Source organism: Lycium barbarum, chromosome 12, assembly GCF_019175385.1.
Source record: "Lycium barbarum isolate Lr01 chromosome 12, ASM1917538v2, whole genome shotgun sequence".
In the NCBI taxonomy this organism is placed as follows: domain Eukaryota; kingdom Viridiplantae; phylum Streptophyta; class Magnoliopsida; order Solanales; family Solanaceae; genus Lycium; species Lycium barbarum.
Genome location: NC_083348.1, coordinates 102470202 through 102490276, shown reverse-complemented (window position 1 = coordinate 102490276; position 20075 = coordinate 102470202). Strand labels below are relative to the sequence as shown.

Below are 20075 nucleotides of genomic sequence, written 5' to 3'. Positions count from 1 at the left end.
TGAACAAATCCCGGTGTGGAGTGGAATGGAATGATGCAGCAGTATCAATCACCCACTCAATATCATTTGTGCCCACGTGTAGGCATGCTTCCTCTCCGCATGTAACAAGTGCAATGTCTGGTGACACGGTGACCATGGTCTCACCATCTTCCTTGCTCGAACTCTGGTTAGTTTGAGGCTGCTCCCGTTTAAGCTTTCGACACTCCACCTTCTTGTGGCCATAGTTGCCACAATAGTTACAATAGCCCTCGAACCAAGTGTTGGTATCGACGGACTTTCCCCGCTCTCGTGATCTCCCTCGAACTTGAGATCTTCCTCTACTTTGACCTCGACCTCTACCTTTGCCTCGGCCTCTTCCTCTACCTCCGCTTCTACCTCCGTTGCGTCCACTATTTTCAGAAACAAGGGCATATGATTGATCTACGCCGACTTCTTTTCTTCGCGATTCCTCGTTTATTAAGGCGTCCGTGACCATCTGCATGGTCACCTTACCATTGTGGGCGGAATTACTAAGAGTGATGACAAGAGTCTCCCAGCTATCTGGTAGAGAACTTAGGAGCAAGGTTGCTTGCTCCTCATTTTTGAGAACCCATTCGGCTGCACTTAGCTGGTTCACGAGATCTTGGAACTGACTTGTGTGTTATGTGACAGAGGTACCGCTACGTAGCTTGTGATTTACCAATCGCCTCATCAACAATGTTTTATTTCGAGCCGTTTTTGCTTGGTACATGCTCCCAAACTTTTCCCAAAGTTTGTAAGCACTCGTTTCCTGCGCGACATGATGGAATACACTATGGTCAATCCACTGTCGAATTTGTGCGACCGTTTTCCTATTCATTCTTGCCCATTCTTCGTTTGTCTTCTTGTCGGGTTTGGCACCTTTATTTTCAAGCGGCTCGGCTAAATCCTTCAAATTTAACAAGTCCTCCATACGAGATTTCCACATGTTATAATTTGAAGATGTTAGCGGAATCATGGTATCCGATGATGATTTCTCCATGATAAAGTGCACCTAATCTGCTTGTACTGGACTGTGGAAGTAGAATCAGGCAAAACGGGACTCACGGTTGAATCCGGAATGGTCGAAAACCTAGGGAACCGGTCTGACCAATCTGAAAAACCGGACAAAAACAGAGTGAACCGGGCTGCACTAATTCAAACCGAATCGGGCCGGTTTAACCACTGGCTGGTTGAGAGTCAACAAAAGGATGATGTGGCAATTGGACTTTGACCAGATCTGGTTCTGGTCAAACGGGTTGGTCTGGACAAAACGGGTTGGTCGGATCGGGTTTCTCCGGTCATCTTCTCCGGCGAGCTGGTGGCCGGAAGGTGGCGGAGCGGCGCCGGCGATGGTGGACAGAGAAACTTTGACTGGACTTTTGGAGGCCTTCCGGTGGTCGAAAAATTCTGAAAATTATATATTCGGAATCCTCGGAACGAGATCTTTCTAATGGTATACTCAGAGCACAATTTTGGGACAAAAAATTTTTGACTGAAAATTTTACGAAACTTTAAAAGATTGGCCTGGAAGATTAACCAAGCTCTTGATACCACTTGTTAGGATTGGAAAAGTCTTCTATTCATAACCGGAACAGAATTACAATAGGAGGAGCAACTCTCACACTCAACTATTACAAAAAACCAATCCTAAACTTAATACCTATATCTCACTCAAGTGTTTTCCTTACAGTTTTTCTCTCTTGCTCTTGGTGAATGATAGAAGGCTTCCCTATTTATAGGGATGAAATGAACCTATTGATGTCATTTGTGACTCAAGCAAGCACTTGACAATTTGTCAAATACAAGGGAAATGTTTTCTTCCTTGTTTTCTTCCTTAAAATGAGGGAGATGTTTCCTTCCTCAAATTATGGGATGGACCCAACAAATAATAGTGGGTAGCGTTCAATTAGTACATATTAAAGGTACTCACCGTCTTCTTTGATCGTTGATTGGAGGTCCGGTCCGGCTGATTAATACGCATATGAATGTCATTGTCCCTTGTCCCTCCATTATGAAATTTACATGCATTAGATATGAAGTGACTTATTAGATGCATGTGGCATTGTACAGTACGCCCTCTGTTCTATATGGCACTGTTCGTGATTCATTAAAATATCTTGGAAGTGTTACTTATTACTCATGACTTATAGTAGTAGTACATTTTACATAGTTTTTGTATATATATAAATTTTGTTTCAAAATGCTTAAATATTTTAAGTTCGAATTCAGGATGAAAATTAAGTAGTGTCAATATCGTACCTGTTGACACCCAATTTTGTCCCGTCTCTCCTCCGAAATACCCATTTTGCGCTTCTAATATTTTTGGAAAATAAAAAATGTATATACTTATTAGTCTCTTATCAATACCGCCATTGCATTATTCTATCAATTTATTATTATTTACCGATTATTATTATTATTATTATTATTATTATTGTTATTTATTACTATTATTATAATTATTATTATTATCATTTCGGCATTTTACCAGCTTACGCACACGCATCGCATTTATCTTTGCATAATTAAATAATAGTATTTATCTTACTGTGGATTTTCGAAATATTATTGCACGGCTATTACAACGTCATTTTTTATCTGAGCATTAATGATCGCATATTTCATGTCGAACAATATTTTAACACAAGTTATTTAAATAAGTCTCTTAATAAAAATTTAGAAGCCGAACTATTTTTTGCACTCGGTCCGTATTTTGACTCACCGAATCCCAAATCAAAATCCGATTAACTCCTAATATTTTTGGACTAGCCCATATCTCTTGTCTCAATTTTTAAAACAGTCCGTGTTTTAATTCGCTAGCCCATTCTTTTAATACCCGGTTTAAAAATTGACCCAGTCCATAAATGGACCGGGTCTGACCCGTTTCACACGAAAAATAATTTTCTCTTTCGTTCTTCCATCACCGCCTCCATCCCCATCGTCGCCTCTACGTCGCCACTATCCCCATCGTCGCCTCTACGTCGCCACCACCTCCACTCCTCACTGCCATTCCACTTCATTGTGTCGCTCCACTATCACGTTATCCCCACACCCGCCTGCCACACACCCACACTCCTCTGACACCACCCCCACGCCACCATCTCACCCATATCACTGTCACGCCCACTGCCCTTTGTCCCCCACGCTCCTCTGTCGCCTCCACTTCGTCTTGTCCCCCCACTCCTCTCTCTCTTCGTCACAAGAAACCCTAAAATTCGCCCTATATATAATCGTTTTCAAGTCAAGAACAGGGGGGGATTTTGGGATCGGTGAAACCCCCCCAAGAACCGAGAGGAGACTTTTTCAATTCATGAAATTCCCCAAGTTTGAAACCCTTGGAATCGCAGAAATCCCCCAAGAATCAATGTTCCTGAATCGCTAAATTTCCCTTGAAAATACAAGTCTTTAATTGCTCCAGTTCTCCTTTAAAACATCGGCTTTCAATTTTCTCGATATCATCACAAAATATTAAATCTTGTTCTGTTTTACTTTGGGTGTTCGTTTGAATCTGAATACACGCGAGTTCGAATTTTGAAGTGTTTCGAGGTATATCGGAAGCTCGAGCCTCACTTCGCTGCACCCGAAGAAGGTAATACCTCTTCCATTAGTTATTTTTTAATAAATGTTTGAGTGCTTAAGCTGCTTGCGTGATTCGTTTGACCAGTTATGATTTAATTCTTGTTTGTGTTTGGTTTAGTTGAATTACGCGTGTTTGAGATTAGTTTGATCACGTGTCTAGTTCTGTAGTTATTCAGTTCTATGTTAGATATCGATTTGGATTAATCATGTGTTTTGCTGGGCTCACACTACTTATTTGTTCTTCATAAGATTAAGTTCTGTATACTAGTTCAAGTTAAACATTAGCCTATTTCTTTCGCCATTCTTAGTTTGGTTGCTGTTGTAATCTGTATACAGTCTAGATATTAGCATATGATGTAACTTCAAAATGGTTTTGAAGCTACTGCTGACTCAAACTGAGAACAATTTTAAAGGTGTAACTTTGGTTTCAATATGGTTTGTTTAAATTTCTAGTTTGTAGCTGTTTCTTGGAAAGAACCTGCATTGCTATATCCAGATTAATCCTTGGCTAGACTCTAGGATCCAGTATCATATATTGCGTCTCAGCCATGCATTTGTAGGTCATATCACCCTTTGCATTGTGCCTATACTGTTCTGATTAATCCCCTGTATGTTGAGGTTGACATATCTTTTTCCCTTGCTATCCTGCCTCTCATCATAAGCATCCCCTTTCATCTCTGTGTATGCTTCCTTATAGTTCACGGCCTACTTGTGTTTCTTTGCATCCACTCCTCCTTACCTTGTTATGTCCTCCTATGTGTGATTATGTGTCTCCTCTGCCTTCTTTTCTTGCATCTCAGTTTGCCTGCTTGTGCATATTTGTTTATCCTGTGTGACCCCCCATCTGAAACCACCCTCACTATGCATTTAACCATCTATACTGTAATTTGTCAAGCCCCTCTCCTGTTTCAGCCTAAATATAAGACTATTTGATAAGCATGACTTCTTGCTATAGATAAAGTATCTACATGGTTTGACCATTATGCTAGTTATGTCTGCATCCCATGTATGTTTTCTTGTTTGAAATCAGTATTGCCTTCTCTTTGAACTGCCACCTTATTTTGAAGGATTTTGTATATCTGGCTTACTTATTGTTGCATTAGGTGTATGACCACATATTGTTGATTCCATTCTAGCTTAAACAATGAACTTGATGCACTACTAGTATGACTGTCAGTTAGCTCAATTTCCTTATTTAAGGTGTAGGATAGTCTTAGATTTCTTTTAATTGAATGTTATTCGTGTGATATAATTACATCAGTATCTGTTATTAATGTTGTGGGATGGCTATAAGCCTGGTTTGTTAGGAATCAGCAGCTTAGTGAATCTCAGTTTAATAGGCATTGTTTGGACCAGTGTGCTTTAGCGTCATTTCTCGCTGAAAATGAAGATGATTTGATTAAAGCATAACTTGAGGAGTACTACTAGTTCTGTCCAGATTTGGTTCTGCCTGATATATAAAAAATAGTAATATTCATCTATGCATCTCCAACTGTCCACTTAAGAATGTGTTGTTTCTCTTAGATTCTGCGACTGTTCATCAGATCATGCTTAATCCGCAAGTTGTTAAATATGTGTAGATTGGTGTGCTCATTTTGTTTGAACCACATGACATATCTGATTTTTTTTAAAACATGTTTAAGTTGCAATGAAGTTTACACTACTGGTTTTGCTTATGTTCGTTTAATGTTGCCTATACTCATGTTTGATGAACAACATCTCCTTGTCAGTCCCTACCGTTCTGATTATTCAGCTCTCTTTAGGGATGAATGAGACAATTGCCTCGTCCAAGTGTTAGTATACATCAAATATACATAGTATATATATATATATATATATATATATATATATATATATATATATATATATATATATATATATAGTGTCTCTGGAGTTTGCTTTGGATTCGTACTTTTGCTTATTTAAGTCTTGTTGATCGTATACTAATCCTTTTCCTTTTCATTTGTTGCATGATCATCGCATACGAGTCCGAGAGACTCGTCCACTTCCGCATTCGATGTTGGGCTAAAGCCCAACGAAATCCCCTCCCGTGTCAGACCAACAGCAGTCCAGAAAAAGGAGACTACTGGGCCGAAGCCCAGCAGTGGCCTAGTAACAGCAGCAGCGGCCCAGCAAAAATAAGAGCTGCTGGGCCGAAGCCCAATAGCCCCAAATGGGCTGCCCATTTGATTTTATACCTCTACTATTTTATGCCTTAATTTGTATATTATTTGACTAACACCTGTTTCTTATTTCGTTCTCTCCCTTAGCTCTTTGGTGAATTATCGGAAATTAGTAGGGATAGTTTAGCAAAGAGGTAGTTAGGTAAAGACTAACGATCAATCTCATAAATCCATTCTTTTCTTTTATGTCAAAATTATTTATAAGCATCTAATATTTACCTTATTTAAAATAACTGATTTATAAACAACCTAATTTCATATCTTGAGTCAAAGAATTCATATTTTATTGGGAAATTTTGAAATATCACTAACATGCAAATAGGAATTAAAGAATATTTTGTACTTCTGAAAACGCAAAGTCAATTAATACCTCATCGTTTAGTTTTGTTTCAAATATTTATTAAAACATTGCACTTAACTCGTATTTTTCCCATTTATATGCAAATTATCATATTTCGTAAAACTAATTTTGAATAGCATTATTCCACTTCCATTTAAATCATTAGCAACATTCATAATTTTTTAGCATTTTAGAATATCCTTTTATACAAATCGTTAGTCTCGTTTTAAGTAGCGTCATTATTCGAAGCCTTTTTCTACAAGTCCTATTATAAATAGCATTTGAAACATTTTAAAAGTTTTAACAGTATTTATAAGTTTCATTTTAAAAGCATTCCTTTTATGCAAATTATTATGTTTTCCTACCGGTCAGTTCAAATGACACTACTATATTTTACAAGTTATTTTCTTAAAATTCAAACATTGTATTTAATTAATTAACCTAAGTTTGGTCGGATAACCGTAAGTTAACGGATTCTAAAGGATGCCTAACCCCTTCCCTTTAGGATAATATAGAGCCCTTACCTAGAATCACACTGGTTAAGCAGACTATTAACGGAGGTTTAGTTTTAACTTTACCTTAGTTAACATTTAGGTGTCCTAATTCACCGTTAAATTAATTAGGTGGCGACTCCTTAAATAAAATAAACAGGAATCACCAATACGTCATACTCCCTAAATTCAACCCGGTTAAAATGGGGTGTGACAGTACCCCCTCATGTAAAATGGATATGAGAAAGTATTAGATCTTAAGAATTAGAACAACCAAAAATACATAGTCAGAATCAGTATTCATAGAGAGTTAGGATCAAGCGTTTACCTTGATTTAAAAGCTACAGCTTATAGCAAGGCCGCAACCACCATGTTAATTCAAGATTTTAGTTATATGGGTCAAGTATTTAAGGTTCATTGAACCCATTTCATTCGTAAAACTCTGGCTTTAGAATTACTATTTGTTGTAATTTTAGTAGATTTTTATAAATAAATTTATGTTCCGCATTAAAAGTACCGGATTCAAAAGATCCGGTTATTTGCATGCTGCATCCGTCACTTACCGCTACTTTAACTTTTAACCTAATCTATCAAGTAACCATCATGTTCGACCATGACTCCAGTCCTTACCATCCCAGACCACATCACTTGGACCTCGTTATATGCAGGATGTTGGTGTTACACGATATAAAGTAAATACACAGTGTAATTGCATCACCCTGTATCTACAATTAACATTTTTTTTTTTTAATCTCCATAACAGAAGACAGTGAAGAAAGTGGGAAACCCCTGTCCCTGGAAACCACTATATATCTTGGAACAGAGTAGGTTTGACTTATTCAAATTACAATGAGTTGAAATTTTCATTAATTGTTACTGCTTTATTTGATGAGGCAGTAGAGTTAGTAAAAAGCACACTGAGCCTTAACTAGGATTGTTAAAGGGGAGAAGTAATGATTTATAGCTAACATTGAATGCCCACGCGGTTTCGAGGAGGCAGAGAGAGAGAGAGAGAGAGAAGCTGACTTTTTAGCTGAGCCTCTCCCATGGGAGGAGTAAATGCTCTTGCTGTCACTTTTTGACTCTTTCACTACCCCCTTCCAGTACTCCTTTCCTATTCTTATTTAATTTGGGGTCAGCGTATTCTCTCTTTCTATATATGCAGATCAAACAACCTTAGCACCTTAAACCTTTGTCTTTGCTTTTTCCAAGAAGAGAAAGAGAAAAATAGAAGACTACTAACTCATTATTCGTTATAGTATAAAATATACAAAGAAAAGAAAGAGGGGTGAGAGAGATGGGGAGACCACCTTGTTGTGATAAAATAGAGGTGAAGAAAGGACCATGGACTCCTGAAGAAGATATTATGTTGGTCTCTTTTGTGCAACAACATGGTCCAGGCAATTGGAGATCAGTTCCTACTCATACAGGTTCTTTTCTTACTTTACTTCTCTATTTCCCTTCTTATATTCACAATCTGGTTTACTAAATGAGTTCATACAGTAAGTTCTATCGGGATTATTTCTAAGTTTATATAGTAAGTTATATCAGGATTTTTTTTTTTCATGTAGGGTTGCGCAGATGTAGCAAGAGCTGCAGGCTAAGGTGGACTAACTACCTCAGACCAGGAATCAAGAGGGGTAGCTTCACTGATCAAGAGGAGAAGATGATTATCCAGCTTCAAGCTCTTTTAGGCAACAAGTATGCTCTCCTTAATTATACCTATCTTGATGCTCCTCATTTCGTTTTATATGACTGTGTTTGACAGGACAAAGGACTATGTAGTGAGCTTAAAAAAGAAAGAGTAATCTTTGGCATATGCTAAAAGTAACTTTAGACATTATCGTCTTAAAACATGTCATGACATTTTTATGGCAGTAAGAAGAGCAAATGCTTAAAGCGTAAATAGCTTTCAAATATAGAAAGGTATAGTATCATTTTTTAGAACAGACTAAAAGAGAAATGTACTCTTTAAATGTAGCAGAGGGAGTAGTACTTTTTATGGGATTGAATATTAGGGAGCTTGAATAATGCTTATATGAATCTGGATGGTCGCTTGATCTATACCATTTGTCATTATGGAAGAGTTTAAAAGTAATTGTTTCCTAAATAATAATAGTAGTAATCACTTTTTCCCCTATTACTGATTTTCTGCTTCTCTGTAACAGATGGGCTGCAATAGCTTCATATCTCCCGGAGAGAACGGATAACGACATCAAAAACTATTGGAATACCCATTTAACGAAGAAGCTGAAGAAGCTTGAAGCAAGCTCTGGTAGTGATTCATACTCTAGTGATGGACAATGTTTATCATCTTTAAATTCAACATCCAGGGGCCAGTGGGAAAGGACACTTCAAACTGATATAAACATAGCCAAACAAGCTTTACAAAATGCCTTGTCACTAGATAAATCAAGCCCAATTCCCGACTATACAATTACTGATGTGAAGCCAAACATAAAACAAGAAGGGAAAATTTCTACTTCTACTTACGCATCAAGTGCTGAAAACATAGCCAAATTACTCAAACAATGGACCACAAGTGATTCCACGAATAATTCTGAGCAGTCAAAGACTTCAACAAGTACTCAACTCTCTTGTAATAACAATGCCATGACCGAATATTCGTCTTCATTTGAATCACTCGAGTCATTTGAACCATCTTCTCAGGCTGCGACACCTGAGGCTGGTAAATTTCATGGAGAAAGCAAGAGAGAAGTGGATGATGAAGTCCCATTGTCAGTAATGCTGGAGAGTTGGTTGTTTGATGAAAATGACGATTTACTAATTTAGAAGGATTTTTTTTTTGTTTTTCCATTTTGGGGGATTCTATTGGTTGCATTATGTTTTTGTTTCTTATCCATTAATTACCAGCAGTTTAACTAGGTATGGATGTGAGTTGTGACATCCTCATTCTTATTTTTTGTCCGGTACAACGCTTTTAACATTAGTGTATATTTATCTTATGATTAAATTGAGCAGTACTCAATTAAGCTAGAAGAATTTTATGTTTTGCTAATTAAGAAAACAACTCATTCTCTAATGTCTACTGGATTTAAGTCATATATATAGTTAATATACTAAATGGTACAATAACTAATTGTAGTAAGTTCTCAATCTGTTTTTCAAGTAACTATGTTCAATTTGATATAAAGAATTATCTGTTGATGAGGTAAAAAAAAAATCTATACAATACTATATTGGTACACAAAACTTAAATTCAATCTCTATTTGGTTTATCTGAGCACTAACTGCATGAAACCGAGGATACACGCAGCTTAGACGATATGGATGTTTCCTGCAGCAATCTTTTTGACCTTCTAGAAACTAACCTCTTGAGCATACCTAGAAAACCTCAAAGTCAACGAGCATTTCTTTCTATAATAATATGCCCTATGTATAACTAAAATACAACAATATCTAGAGGATATTAGTAATCTTCCTTTGCTTGCAACATTTCTGTTATCATCTTGATGATTATGGACAGACTAGGTAGAATATGCTTAACGATGTATCCCGTTTATTCAATATATTTCCCTTCAAGTGTGAAGAATATTTTACGAATACATATTCATTTTGAATGTTCCAATCTTATCTTACGAGGTGCATCTAGCTAATTTATTACTAGTTATTACTAAACAATTGGAAAGAACAACTACTTGTATTTGAATATTCAGGTGGTATAAGGGAGAAATTGGACATTCCATTTAACATACACCCTGTGACATGCTAAAGTCGCCCATATTCACAATTATAGAAAAGCTTGAATGTGATTACTTACTTCACATGATACACTTGTTCACTGATCAAGCGTTGCTATCATACTTTACCAATGTATGTGGGCAGCAATTGCTTTGGAAATTTGCATGTATTTGCCTTAAATGCTCACGTGTCAAAGTGCCCTCCCCAATTTTCAACTATATAACTTGATTCGGCGGATAAACACAACCGCCCAAGTCAAGATTGTACTAAGTACTCTCTCCGTCCACTTTTACTTGTGATGTATTGACTTAACGAGTCTATTAAAAAGCTAAAAATAGAATGAAAATTTTATTATATCACCCTTTGAATATAATAAATCCAATGTTTGGGGAAATGCATTTAGAAGTGATTATAGTAAATAATAAGTGTAAATTAGGAACTAAATGTTAGATTCTATCTTGGTTTTCTAAGAACAAGTAAAAGTGAACATCTATGTTTAGTATAGAGGACAAATAAAAATGGACGGAGGAGTATGATTTTGTTGTCATTAATATAAAACTTTAATCTGGTTTTTACTTTGAATTAAAAAAGTGTGGTGATTGCCAAAATCTAGATGTATGTGCTTAGAGCCTAAGACCAAGAGGTTTCTATGTTCAATTTCCATCTAAGTGTGACTTTATATTCAACATTTAAAGTTGGTATTTTCCTACTGCTCACTCTATCTCATTTTATGAAAATAATTTAACTATAAACTTTCAATTATACCTTTAGTGACATAATTTTATAGCCACATGAACGCTTATAGCCTTTTTAGAGCACAAACCCCACGGTAAAAAACTGTCGTATAAAATGGGATGGCACGAACGGAGACTAGAGGGTGTTGATATACGTCAGTTGGTAATACAATGATACAAATACAGATAACTCAGATATTTAGGATGTAAACTGTTAAAAGGAATATTGTACAAAGAGCATCAAAGTCAAACTCATAAACAAAACGATCCGTTAACTCTGTTGTCCTGAATGGTCCCTGCTAAATAGAGACCCCATAACCCCATTAGATGGCATTTTTTAACAATCATTGCTCTCTTACTTTTCCAAATCAAGAGAGTCCAAGTAATAATAAATGATTAGAAATTTTAGGATTATGTAGTCACATGGGGTAGGACCATACAGTTACTCAGCCAAGAAATGGACAAGAGTCAAGGGCGGATCATATATAGGAAACAGAGTCATGTGCTCCACTGGACAAAGACCTTTGCTAGTCTTATAGGCCACTTCATGCTGCATTTAACTCTTCCATGTGGTTTTCTTTAATTGCAATTGGAGATAACAAGCAGCTTAATTTTAGGCTTTACCATTGAAGCAGATAGGGGTGTTCAAATTGAAAAACCGAATAAGTTCATGTAACGATCCTTCCGGTCGTTATGGAAATTTAGGACTCCATTGGGAATTCTGAGGACGCGGTTGGATTCGTAGGGCGTCTTTTTGTATGTATCCATGTTTTATGTTGTGTTTTGAGGCCTTGGATGAAATGTGGGGTGATAAGGGGAAAAATGGACAGAAAATTGAGCTACTGCCCGAAATTCACCGCTGTGGCTAGGGGTGTTCAAATGAGACCGAAAAACCGATTCGAACCGGTAAACCGAGTCAAACCGACTTAATAAACCGAAAACCAGTTTGGTTTGACTTGATTTGGTTTTAAATTTTAAGAAACCGATAACATTTGGTTTGGTTTGGTGTTAAACCAAAAAAACCCGAACCAAACCGATAGATACATACATATTTAAAATATTATATATATATATATATATATATATATATATAATTTAGCTCAATCCAAGTCCAATACAAATTCAAATAATTAGCAAGAAAAATGTAGCCCATTTAAGTTTAAGATAAAATAAAAAGAAATTTGCTAAAGGTAAAATAGAATTTTCGCCTTATTCAGTTTTACGGTTCCTTTATTTACATGTCATCTGAATTACTATTGATAAGTTAGCATTTTATCCGTAACAAATTAAGGGGAAGAAAATGGCAATTGGAATTTAAAAAGATTTAGTAGATGACTTTGTCTTTCTGTTTATCATTCTTCGTTTTAACTTCTGTGCTTTCTTCTCAATGCTTCATAAACATGATGAGTCTAGATAACAAAAATTCCTGAGGGGCTGCGTAATATCAAAAGGTTATATGTAGGGAGGTAACTAGAATCATGAAACGTAGATATTATGTTTCTGTAATTCCTATACCCAAGCCATAGCCTATACCTAAATAAAGTTAATGAATTAATTAAGAAGATTCTTAGATTTGAATGGATCACGGTCATAGTTGCATTTAGTTACCATTTGATTCAAAGGTTCTTTGTATTAATACATTCTTAAAATTCAAAAAAACCCGCAAAAATCGAACCAAACCGATAAAACTGACAAAACCGAAACCGATAGAATTTATACTATGATGGTTTGGTTTGGTTTGAATATTAAAAAAAATCGACTTAATTGGTTTGGTTTGATTTTAACCAAAAACCGAGTCAAACCGGACCATGAACACCCCTAGCTGCGGCGGTGGGAGTACCACTGTAGCGGTGGGCTGACCTAGGGCTGTGCATGTTAACAGTTAAATCAATAACCCGAACCGATTATTGGGTTATTGGGTTAATGGTTCGGGTTAATGGATTACCGGTTCGGGTACCGGGTGGTGTTTTTGGGTTATTGGCTTATTGGGTCGGGTTGCGGGTTGACCATTTTTGTTAACGGGTTACCCGATAACCCGATAACAATTTAATTAATTACACTTCTACCCTTTCATATATATTAAGTCACTTACACTACAATTAGGGTTACTTCATTTCTTCATAAAACAGCCTCTCTGCCTCTCTTTAAGTCTCAAGCCTCTCTTACGTCTTACCCATTCACGATGATTCTCAAGCCCCTCTTTTTCTTGCCTCTTCTTTGACGATTTCGGCCTCTTTCACAAACAGGTACGTTTTCAATTCTCACTCTTCTGTTATGGGGTTTTGTTGGGGTTAGGAATTTAGGGAAATCACTTCCTTAGAATTGTAAATTTAATGTCTTTTCTTTGTTGGGTTGAGAAATAGTGGGAATTTCTTCTTGTATTGCTTGCAAATTGAGTTTTTGGTTATGGATTTGTTTTTTTTTTTTTGCTGTTAATGTTGCAAACCTGGTAATAATTTGTGCAATTTCTGTTTTTGGTTGAAGCATTGCTTGCAAAAAGGGTTCTCTACTTAATTTTTGTGTTCTTTCTTTACAATGTAAGATGAACTAAACTCAAGTTACACAAAATTCAAATGGAATCTGAACACTTAAGCTCCATTTCATCTTATTCTTTTGGTAGTTTGTTTTATTTTTCTCGTAAGAATGCTTCTATATATGTCTTCTTTTGGATATATGCAGAAATTTCTACTTTTTCAACAATGTGCAATAAAAGTATTTAAGCCTTTCCTTCTATTTTATCACAAAAAAACTAATGATTATTTTGTATCTCGTGCAGCTCTATATTCTGCTCTATATAATCGTCATTCTCAGTTCGGCAAATCAATCAGTTTCCGGTAAGTTTCTGATTCTCCTCTTCTTTTCCTTTGGATTTAATTCGAGATAACGAACGTTTGTTTTGTTTTGTGCTATTTGGATTTTTATGTTTTGTTTTCTCGCTGTCATCTGTTTGATTTTTTATTTTTTTTGAAAAATCATAATTCACAGTGATACAAACACATGGCTGAAAATATGATAATTGATAAAGTAGTTGGTGAAAGTGAAGCTTTTAACTCAAAAGCAAGTCAAACTCAAACAATTCAGTCCAAAAAAAGGAAAGAAAGGAGAAAATGGTCTGTTGTGTGGACTTATTTTGATCCAGTTATTGATCCTGATGGAAATGAGAAGGGTGTCTGTAAATTCTGTAAAAAAGAATATTTTGCTGACACAAAAGACCATGGTACAGGGGGAATGCTTGGTCATATACCCAAATGTAAAAAGATTCCTCGTAATGTTGATACTAATCAAGCACAATTAGTGTTTAAACCTGTTAAGGTGGGTGACAAGGGTGATGTAGTTGTTGCAGCATGGAAATTTGATCAAGAAACCTGTAGAAAGGCTTTGTGTCGTATGGTAATTATCGATGAACTTCCTTTTAGGTTTGTCAAAAAAGAAGGTTTCAAAAATTTTATGATAGTGGCACAACTTTTTTCTAGATTCCTTCCCGTACTACTGTCACTCGTGATTGTTTAATTTTTTTGATGAAGAGAAACAAAAATTGATGATTGAGTTTAAGGAAACACAACAGAGAGTGTGTCTTACTACTGATACTTGGACTTCCTTGCAAAGAATTAATTATATGCTATTACAGCTCACTGGATTGATAATAAGTGGAAATTACATAAAAGGATTATCAATTTTTGTCCAATTTCTAGTCATAGAGGTGAAGACATGGCAAAGGCTATTAGTAAGTGTTTGCAGAAGTGGGGGTTACAAAAGATTACTGTTACAGTTGACAATGCTAGTTCAAATGATTGTACAGTGAAAGAGTTGTCTAAGCAATTAACTAAATGGGGGACCAATCTTATGACTGGTACTCACCTTCACGTGAGGTGTATGACTCATATTATAAATCTTGTTGTTCAAGATGGTATAAAAGAATCAATTGAGTCAATTGAAAGAGTTAGGCAAACAGTGAGATACATTAGGCGGTCTTCTGCTAGGTGGGGGAAGTTTCATGAATGTTGTGAAGATGTAAATCTTGTTAAGAAATCTTTATGCTTAGATGTTCCCACAAGGTGGAATTCCACCTACTTGATGTTGAATACGGCTATTGAATATGAGGGTGCAATTTCAGATTATTCCGATCGTGATATTGGCTTGTCACATCATCTTGAGTTTATTGATACTATCGATGGAAGTCCTGCAGGTACACTTTTGAATAGTGATTGGGAGAGTGTAAAAAGAATTGCAAAATTTCTTGAAATGTTTTTCAAGCTTACTGAGAAGGTTTATGGATCACTTTATGTTACATCAAGTTTTCATTTTCTTGAAATTTGCCAAGTTGTTGTTTACTTGACAAAATTGACATCATATGAAGATATTGTTTTGGGTGAAATGGCAAAGAAGATGAAGCTGAAATTTGATAAATATTGGGGTGCTCCAGAAAAAATGAATAAGATGATTTTTATATCATGTGTTTTGGATCCTCGCTATAAATTTAATTCTCTTAGTTTTAGACTTAAAAAGATGTTTGGGGACAAAGGGCAAGGTATAGAAAAAGATGTGCTAAAGTACATGACTTCATTGTTTAATGAGTATGTGAAGAACGATTCAAAAGATAAAGGTAGTCAACTTTCTTCAATAGAAGTGGCAACTTCCAGTTCAAGGCTCGAGCCTATAGGAGAATTTGGTGACTTCTATGAGGAATTATTTAGACATACATCTGGAAGTGGAGGTGCAGATTCTAAGTTAGAGTTAGAAAAATATCTTGCAGAAGATATTGAAATTGGAAGACAAGATTTTAAAATATTGCTTTGGTGGGAAGTTAACTCACCTAGATTCCCCATTCTTTCTAAGATGGCTCGAGATGTGTTAGCTATTCCTATTTCAAGTGTGGCATCCGAATGTGCTTTTAGTACTGGAGGGCGCGTTCTTGATTCGTTTAGGAGTTCATTAACTCCTAAATTGGTACAAGCTCTAGTGCGCCTTCAAGATTGGATTCGGAGTGAACCAACGCCCGTAAGTATTGAGGAAGATTTAGATTCCCTCGAGCAACTTGAAAAAGGTAACAAGAACCTTGTATTGATGTAAAATTATAAATAATTTATTTACTATTATTGTTGCTTGACTTGTTAATATAATTCTCTTTAGATATGGCCAATCTTGGAAAAGAACCGTCTGTTGATGACATGTAGAAGTGTAGATTGTTAAGACATGAAACTTTGGTAAGTTAATTATTCAACTCCTATCTTGGATATTACATTTGCTGATTCCAAATATTTTCTCTTCCTTTCTATATTCACTTTGTGATATTGCTTGTAGTTCCTTTTCTCTTTAGCAAGAGAATATGTTACTTTTTTCTTAATCTTTCCAGTGTTGTAGACATTAAGTCATCAACCGATACTTTCTCTGTTTCTATGTTAATTAGGTTTAACCATGCCTCAACTTTATGGTCCTAAAGCTCGATCACCTGTTTGGGATCACTATGAAAAGCGTTGTTTGGATCGCTTGGAGCAAGAGCATAACACTATAAGGATTGAGTAGTTTTTGTTTTGTTGACTTGACTAGAACTATTAGGACTATGTTTGGATTTAATTTTCAGGTTCTTTGACAGTTTGACTGTTGTTTTTGGTTTTCTGAAATTCTGATGGTGCTAGACAAATTATTGCTAACTACAACACCACTTGCATTAGCTACTTTCAGTTTTGAAGTTATTAATATGGAATGGTAACTTATCTTTTATCTGGTGCTAATATGTTTTCAAATGTTGATGGTAGCCTAGCCTTATTAGACTGTATACTTGTGCATTGCTAGATTTTTGGTGTTGTGGTGCTGCATTTTTATGAGATTAAATGGAATGAGAAATTTACTACCTGTTTCCTTTTAGAATGTCATAAGCTTGTTTATTCATGGAGTTGAAGAGAACTGGAAAGCAGATTTGCTTGTACACTGTGATCTTGGATCTAGACTGTTTCTTCTCATTACTGTTACTGAATCTCATTCTTTCTGATACTTAAGTTTCTTTATTTTTCTTTTGTTTTGTTGAACGATAATTAGTTTTCATGTATTCCTGTTGTTAGTGAATCTCATGGCCTAGAAAGAGAATGCTAGGATGATGTAAACAGACAATATTTATGATGTTTTGACTGTTTACTCTATGAAGCTTACGTCAAAAAAAATTCTGCTTTAGGTTCTTCCAATTCTTTCCCTTGCCTATATTTAGTACCTCCAGCAGTATCATCCTGTGATACTCGTATTATTATTTCATATGCTGCCTAGAGCAGACTGGCCGGAAAGAAGTATTCAGTTAAATTGTCATTTAAGTATCTTGCTTGATTCAATATTAGGAGATGTATGAGTCTAATATCAACGTTCAAAGGAAGTAGTTTTAAAACAAAAGAAAAATAGAGTTCCGTATGATTATTTGATCTAATGGATGAGGTGGAAGAAGTATTCTCTCAGTACTCCTCATTTTCTAATTACCTGTGCTAACAAAGTTCCATTCTGTGCTTCATAATATCTGCTGGATAAAATGCTTCTTTGGTTGCCATCCCATAGTTTATTTGGGAGCAATAGAAAGTATAACTGAATGTTGACAGACAAATCAGGTTCCACTTGTGGTCAAGCCATTTTTTTGTTGTGTGAAATCTTAACGGTTAAACCGATAACCGAACCGATAACATACAACAACCGATTAACCGATAACCCATTAACCGATATTTTAACGGTTCTTTAACGGTTTAACATGTCTACAAACCGATAACCAATAAGTTAAACCGATAATTTTGAAACCCGAACCGAACCGACCGATATGCAGCCCTAGGCTGACCGCTTCCAGCGGCCAGCTAATTTCTCTTAGGGCCGCTATGGCGGGCCTTTGCCCGCTACAGCGATGCCGCTATAACGGCGTGGCGACCGCTATAGCGGTGTGCCGATTTATCTTGGGACCACTATAGCGGTGGCTTGGCCGCTATAGTGGGACCGCTGCAACGGCGTAGTGACCGCAGCAGCGGTTGACGGGAAGCAATAGCAGGATTTTTAATGCCTTAGTCTTATTTTCTCATTCATACCTTAGTCTTATTTTCTTATTCATAACACCCCAACACACTTCCCAACAAACACTTAGATAGAATTTTCAAGCTAGGGCAAGACAACCTTGTGAGGTAAGTTCCATTGCTTTTCATTCTCTCATTCCTTTCCCCTTAATTATTGTAATCATCTCCATGGGTCTTTAATGGTGAAATTGAAATAGAAACCCTAGAATGTTAATAAACCTTCTAAACTTGATGGGTTATGGTTATTATCGCTTAGTTATCATCTAAATGCATTAGTTAGTTGCTCTTGATCATAAATTGAACGGTTAGAGGTATAAACTAAGTGATTGGAGACCTAGGGTTCTATAAAAATGGTGCCTTTGACATAGGAAACTGTTGTAATGGGAATGTTGATGGAATGTGGTAGAAATTAACGGTTTATGAATATTAGGGGCTTTTGATAGGTTGTCTATCACCTAGAAAATCATCCACCCTTAGAATGGGGAGAGAGAAGGGTATTTCTTGCCTTGGTATTTGCAAATTGAGCAATGTGACTTATTGAGTCTTCTATTTCTAGACCATGAACATATTGAGGCTTTGAGGAAAGGAAAGGTTGTGGCAGAGTGACATACATTGTTCCAAACCTACTTTGAGGTAGGTTATGGTTTACTTGAGTTAGACTTTGGTTAGTTGAATGTATGTTGTGATTCCATTAGGAGAAAGCATGTGTAGTATTCATTACATGATATTGTGTGGTTAAGCTCCTATGTGCTTGTGATTGAATGTTGTGTAGGCTTTATGCCATTATTCCTGAGTGATTTAATCTGTCGTGGATGTATTGTGATGAGAAGTTAATATAGTCTTCTTGAGGATATTAGGACATGAAATGATGAGTGAATATGAATATTGAGAAGGTAAGAAATATCGTTCTGTAAAAGGTATGACAAGGCACACATGTGGCCTAGATTATGGGCTCGTGGTCCGAGGATAGTTTCGGAAACTAGAGGTTTATTGTTGTATCCCGCGTCCGAAGTTCGTTCCGTAGCGGAGATTGTGCTTGGGTCCGAGGAGTGTTCCTGAACGAGTGGTACATAGACACCATGGGTCCCCTGCAAGTCATGACTACTGAGCTATGACATCAGATAGCATGTGTGTACAGCGAGTGAGGGTATAGTGGTAAATTTATCTCCGTTGTGGTTGACGTGTTTGTGATTCTTAACAATTTGGTGATTTGTTGTGATGTATTGATATTCGCGTATGATTGACTGGCTTGTTTATTTTATTGATTTCATAAGATATGCATGATACTAATCTTAGTCGGCCTATGATGCTTACCGGTACATAGTGTTTGTACTTATACTACCTTGCTGCATTCTTTGAGTGCAGATTTTGATATAGAGACCGCTATTCGTCCTCACATCTAACGTAGAGGATAATTGCTAACAGATTTTAGGGTGAGCTTATTCTCATGTCAGGCCGCCCGAAGATCTTCTACTTATGATGTCTTTTCTTATTTTGGACATTATGGATATTTATTAGGTAGATTTCAGTTCTTAGACATGTTTTTGGCTTAGAGTCCTGTACGATATCTTTCGGATTTTGGGGATTGTAATAGCTAGAACTTCCGCACTTACTACAACATTTATGGCATGATTTACTTGTTCTTTTGTTGTTAAATAAGTAATGATTGATTAGCTTGTTTTATTTAAAAACCGTATTGAATGGATTAGGTGGTTTGTATGTTAGTTCGCCCGTTAGGATTTAGATGGGTGCCTGTCATGGCGGGTTGGGTCGTGACAGTTCAAAATTGTTTTTATAATTTGCAAAATGATTTACTTTTGCCTCGTTTAAAGTTGGAATCAACTATGCTCTAGCCGATACAAAAGTGACACATGTTTGCTCTTATTTGACAACTTAACTGACGGAATCATTACAATTTTTTTTTTTTTTAAAAGGATAAAAAATTACCCCCGTGATTCGTGAAATATCAGAAAAAATGCCCCTCAAGTTATTTAGTTCACGAGTTGTTTTAT

At 36.2% G+C, this 20075-nt stretch overlaps 1 protein-coding gene across 1 annotated transcript; it reads left to right on the top strand.

The window, feature by feature from the left end:
• The first annotated feature begins 7583 nt into the window (after positions 1 to 7583).
• On the top strand, positions 7584 to 9596 carry LOC132623805 (myb-related protein 306-like). The gene is made up of 3 exons (XM_060338621.1): positions 7584 to 8023; positions 8165 to 8294; positions 8762 to 9596. The coding sequence occupies exons 1-3, from the start codon at positions 7891 to 7893 to the stop codon at positions 9384 to 9386; spliced, it is 888 nt and encodes a 295-aa protein (XP_060194604.1). The 5' UTR covers positions 7584 to 7890; the 3' UTR covers positions 9387 to 9596.
• Positions 9597 to 20075: the final 10479 nt, after the last annotated feature.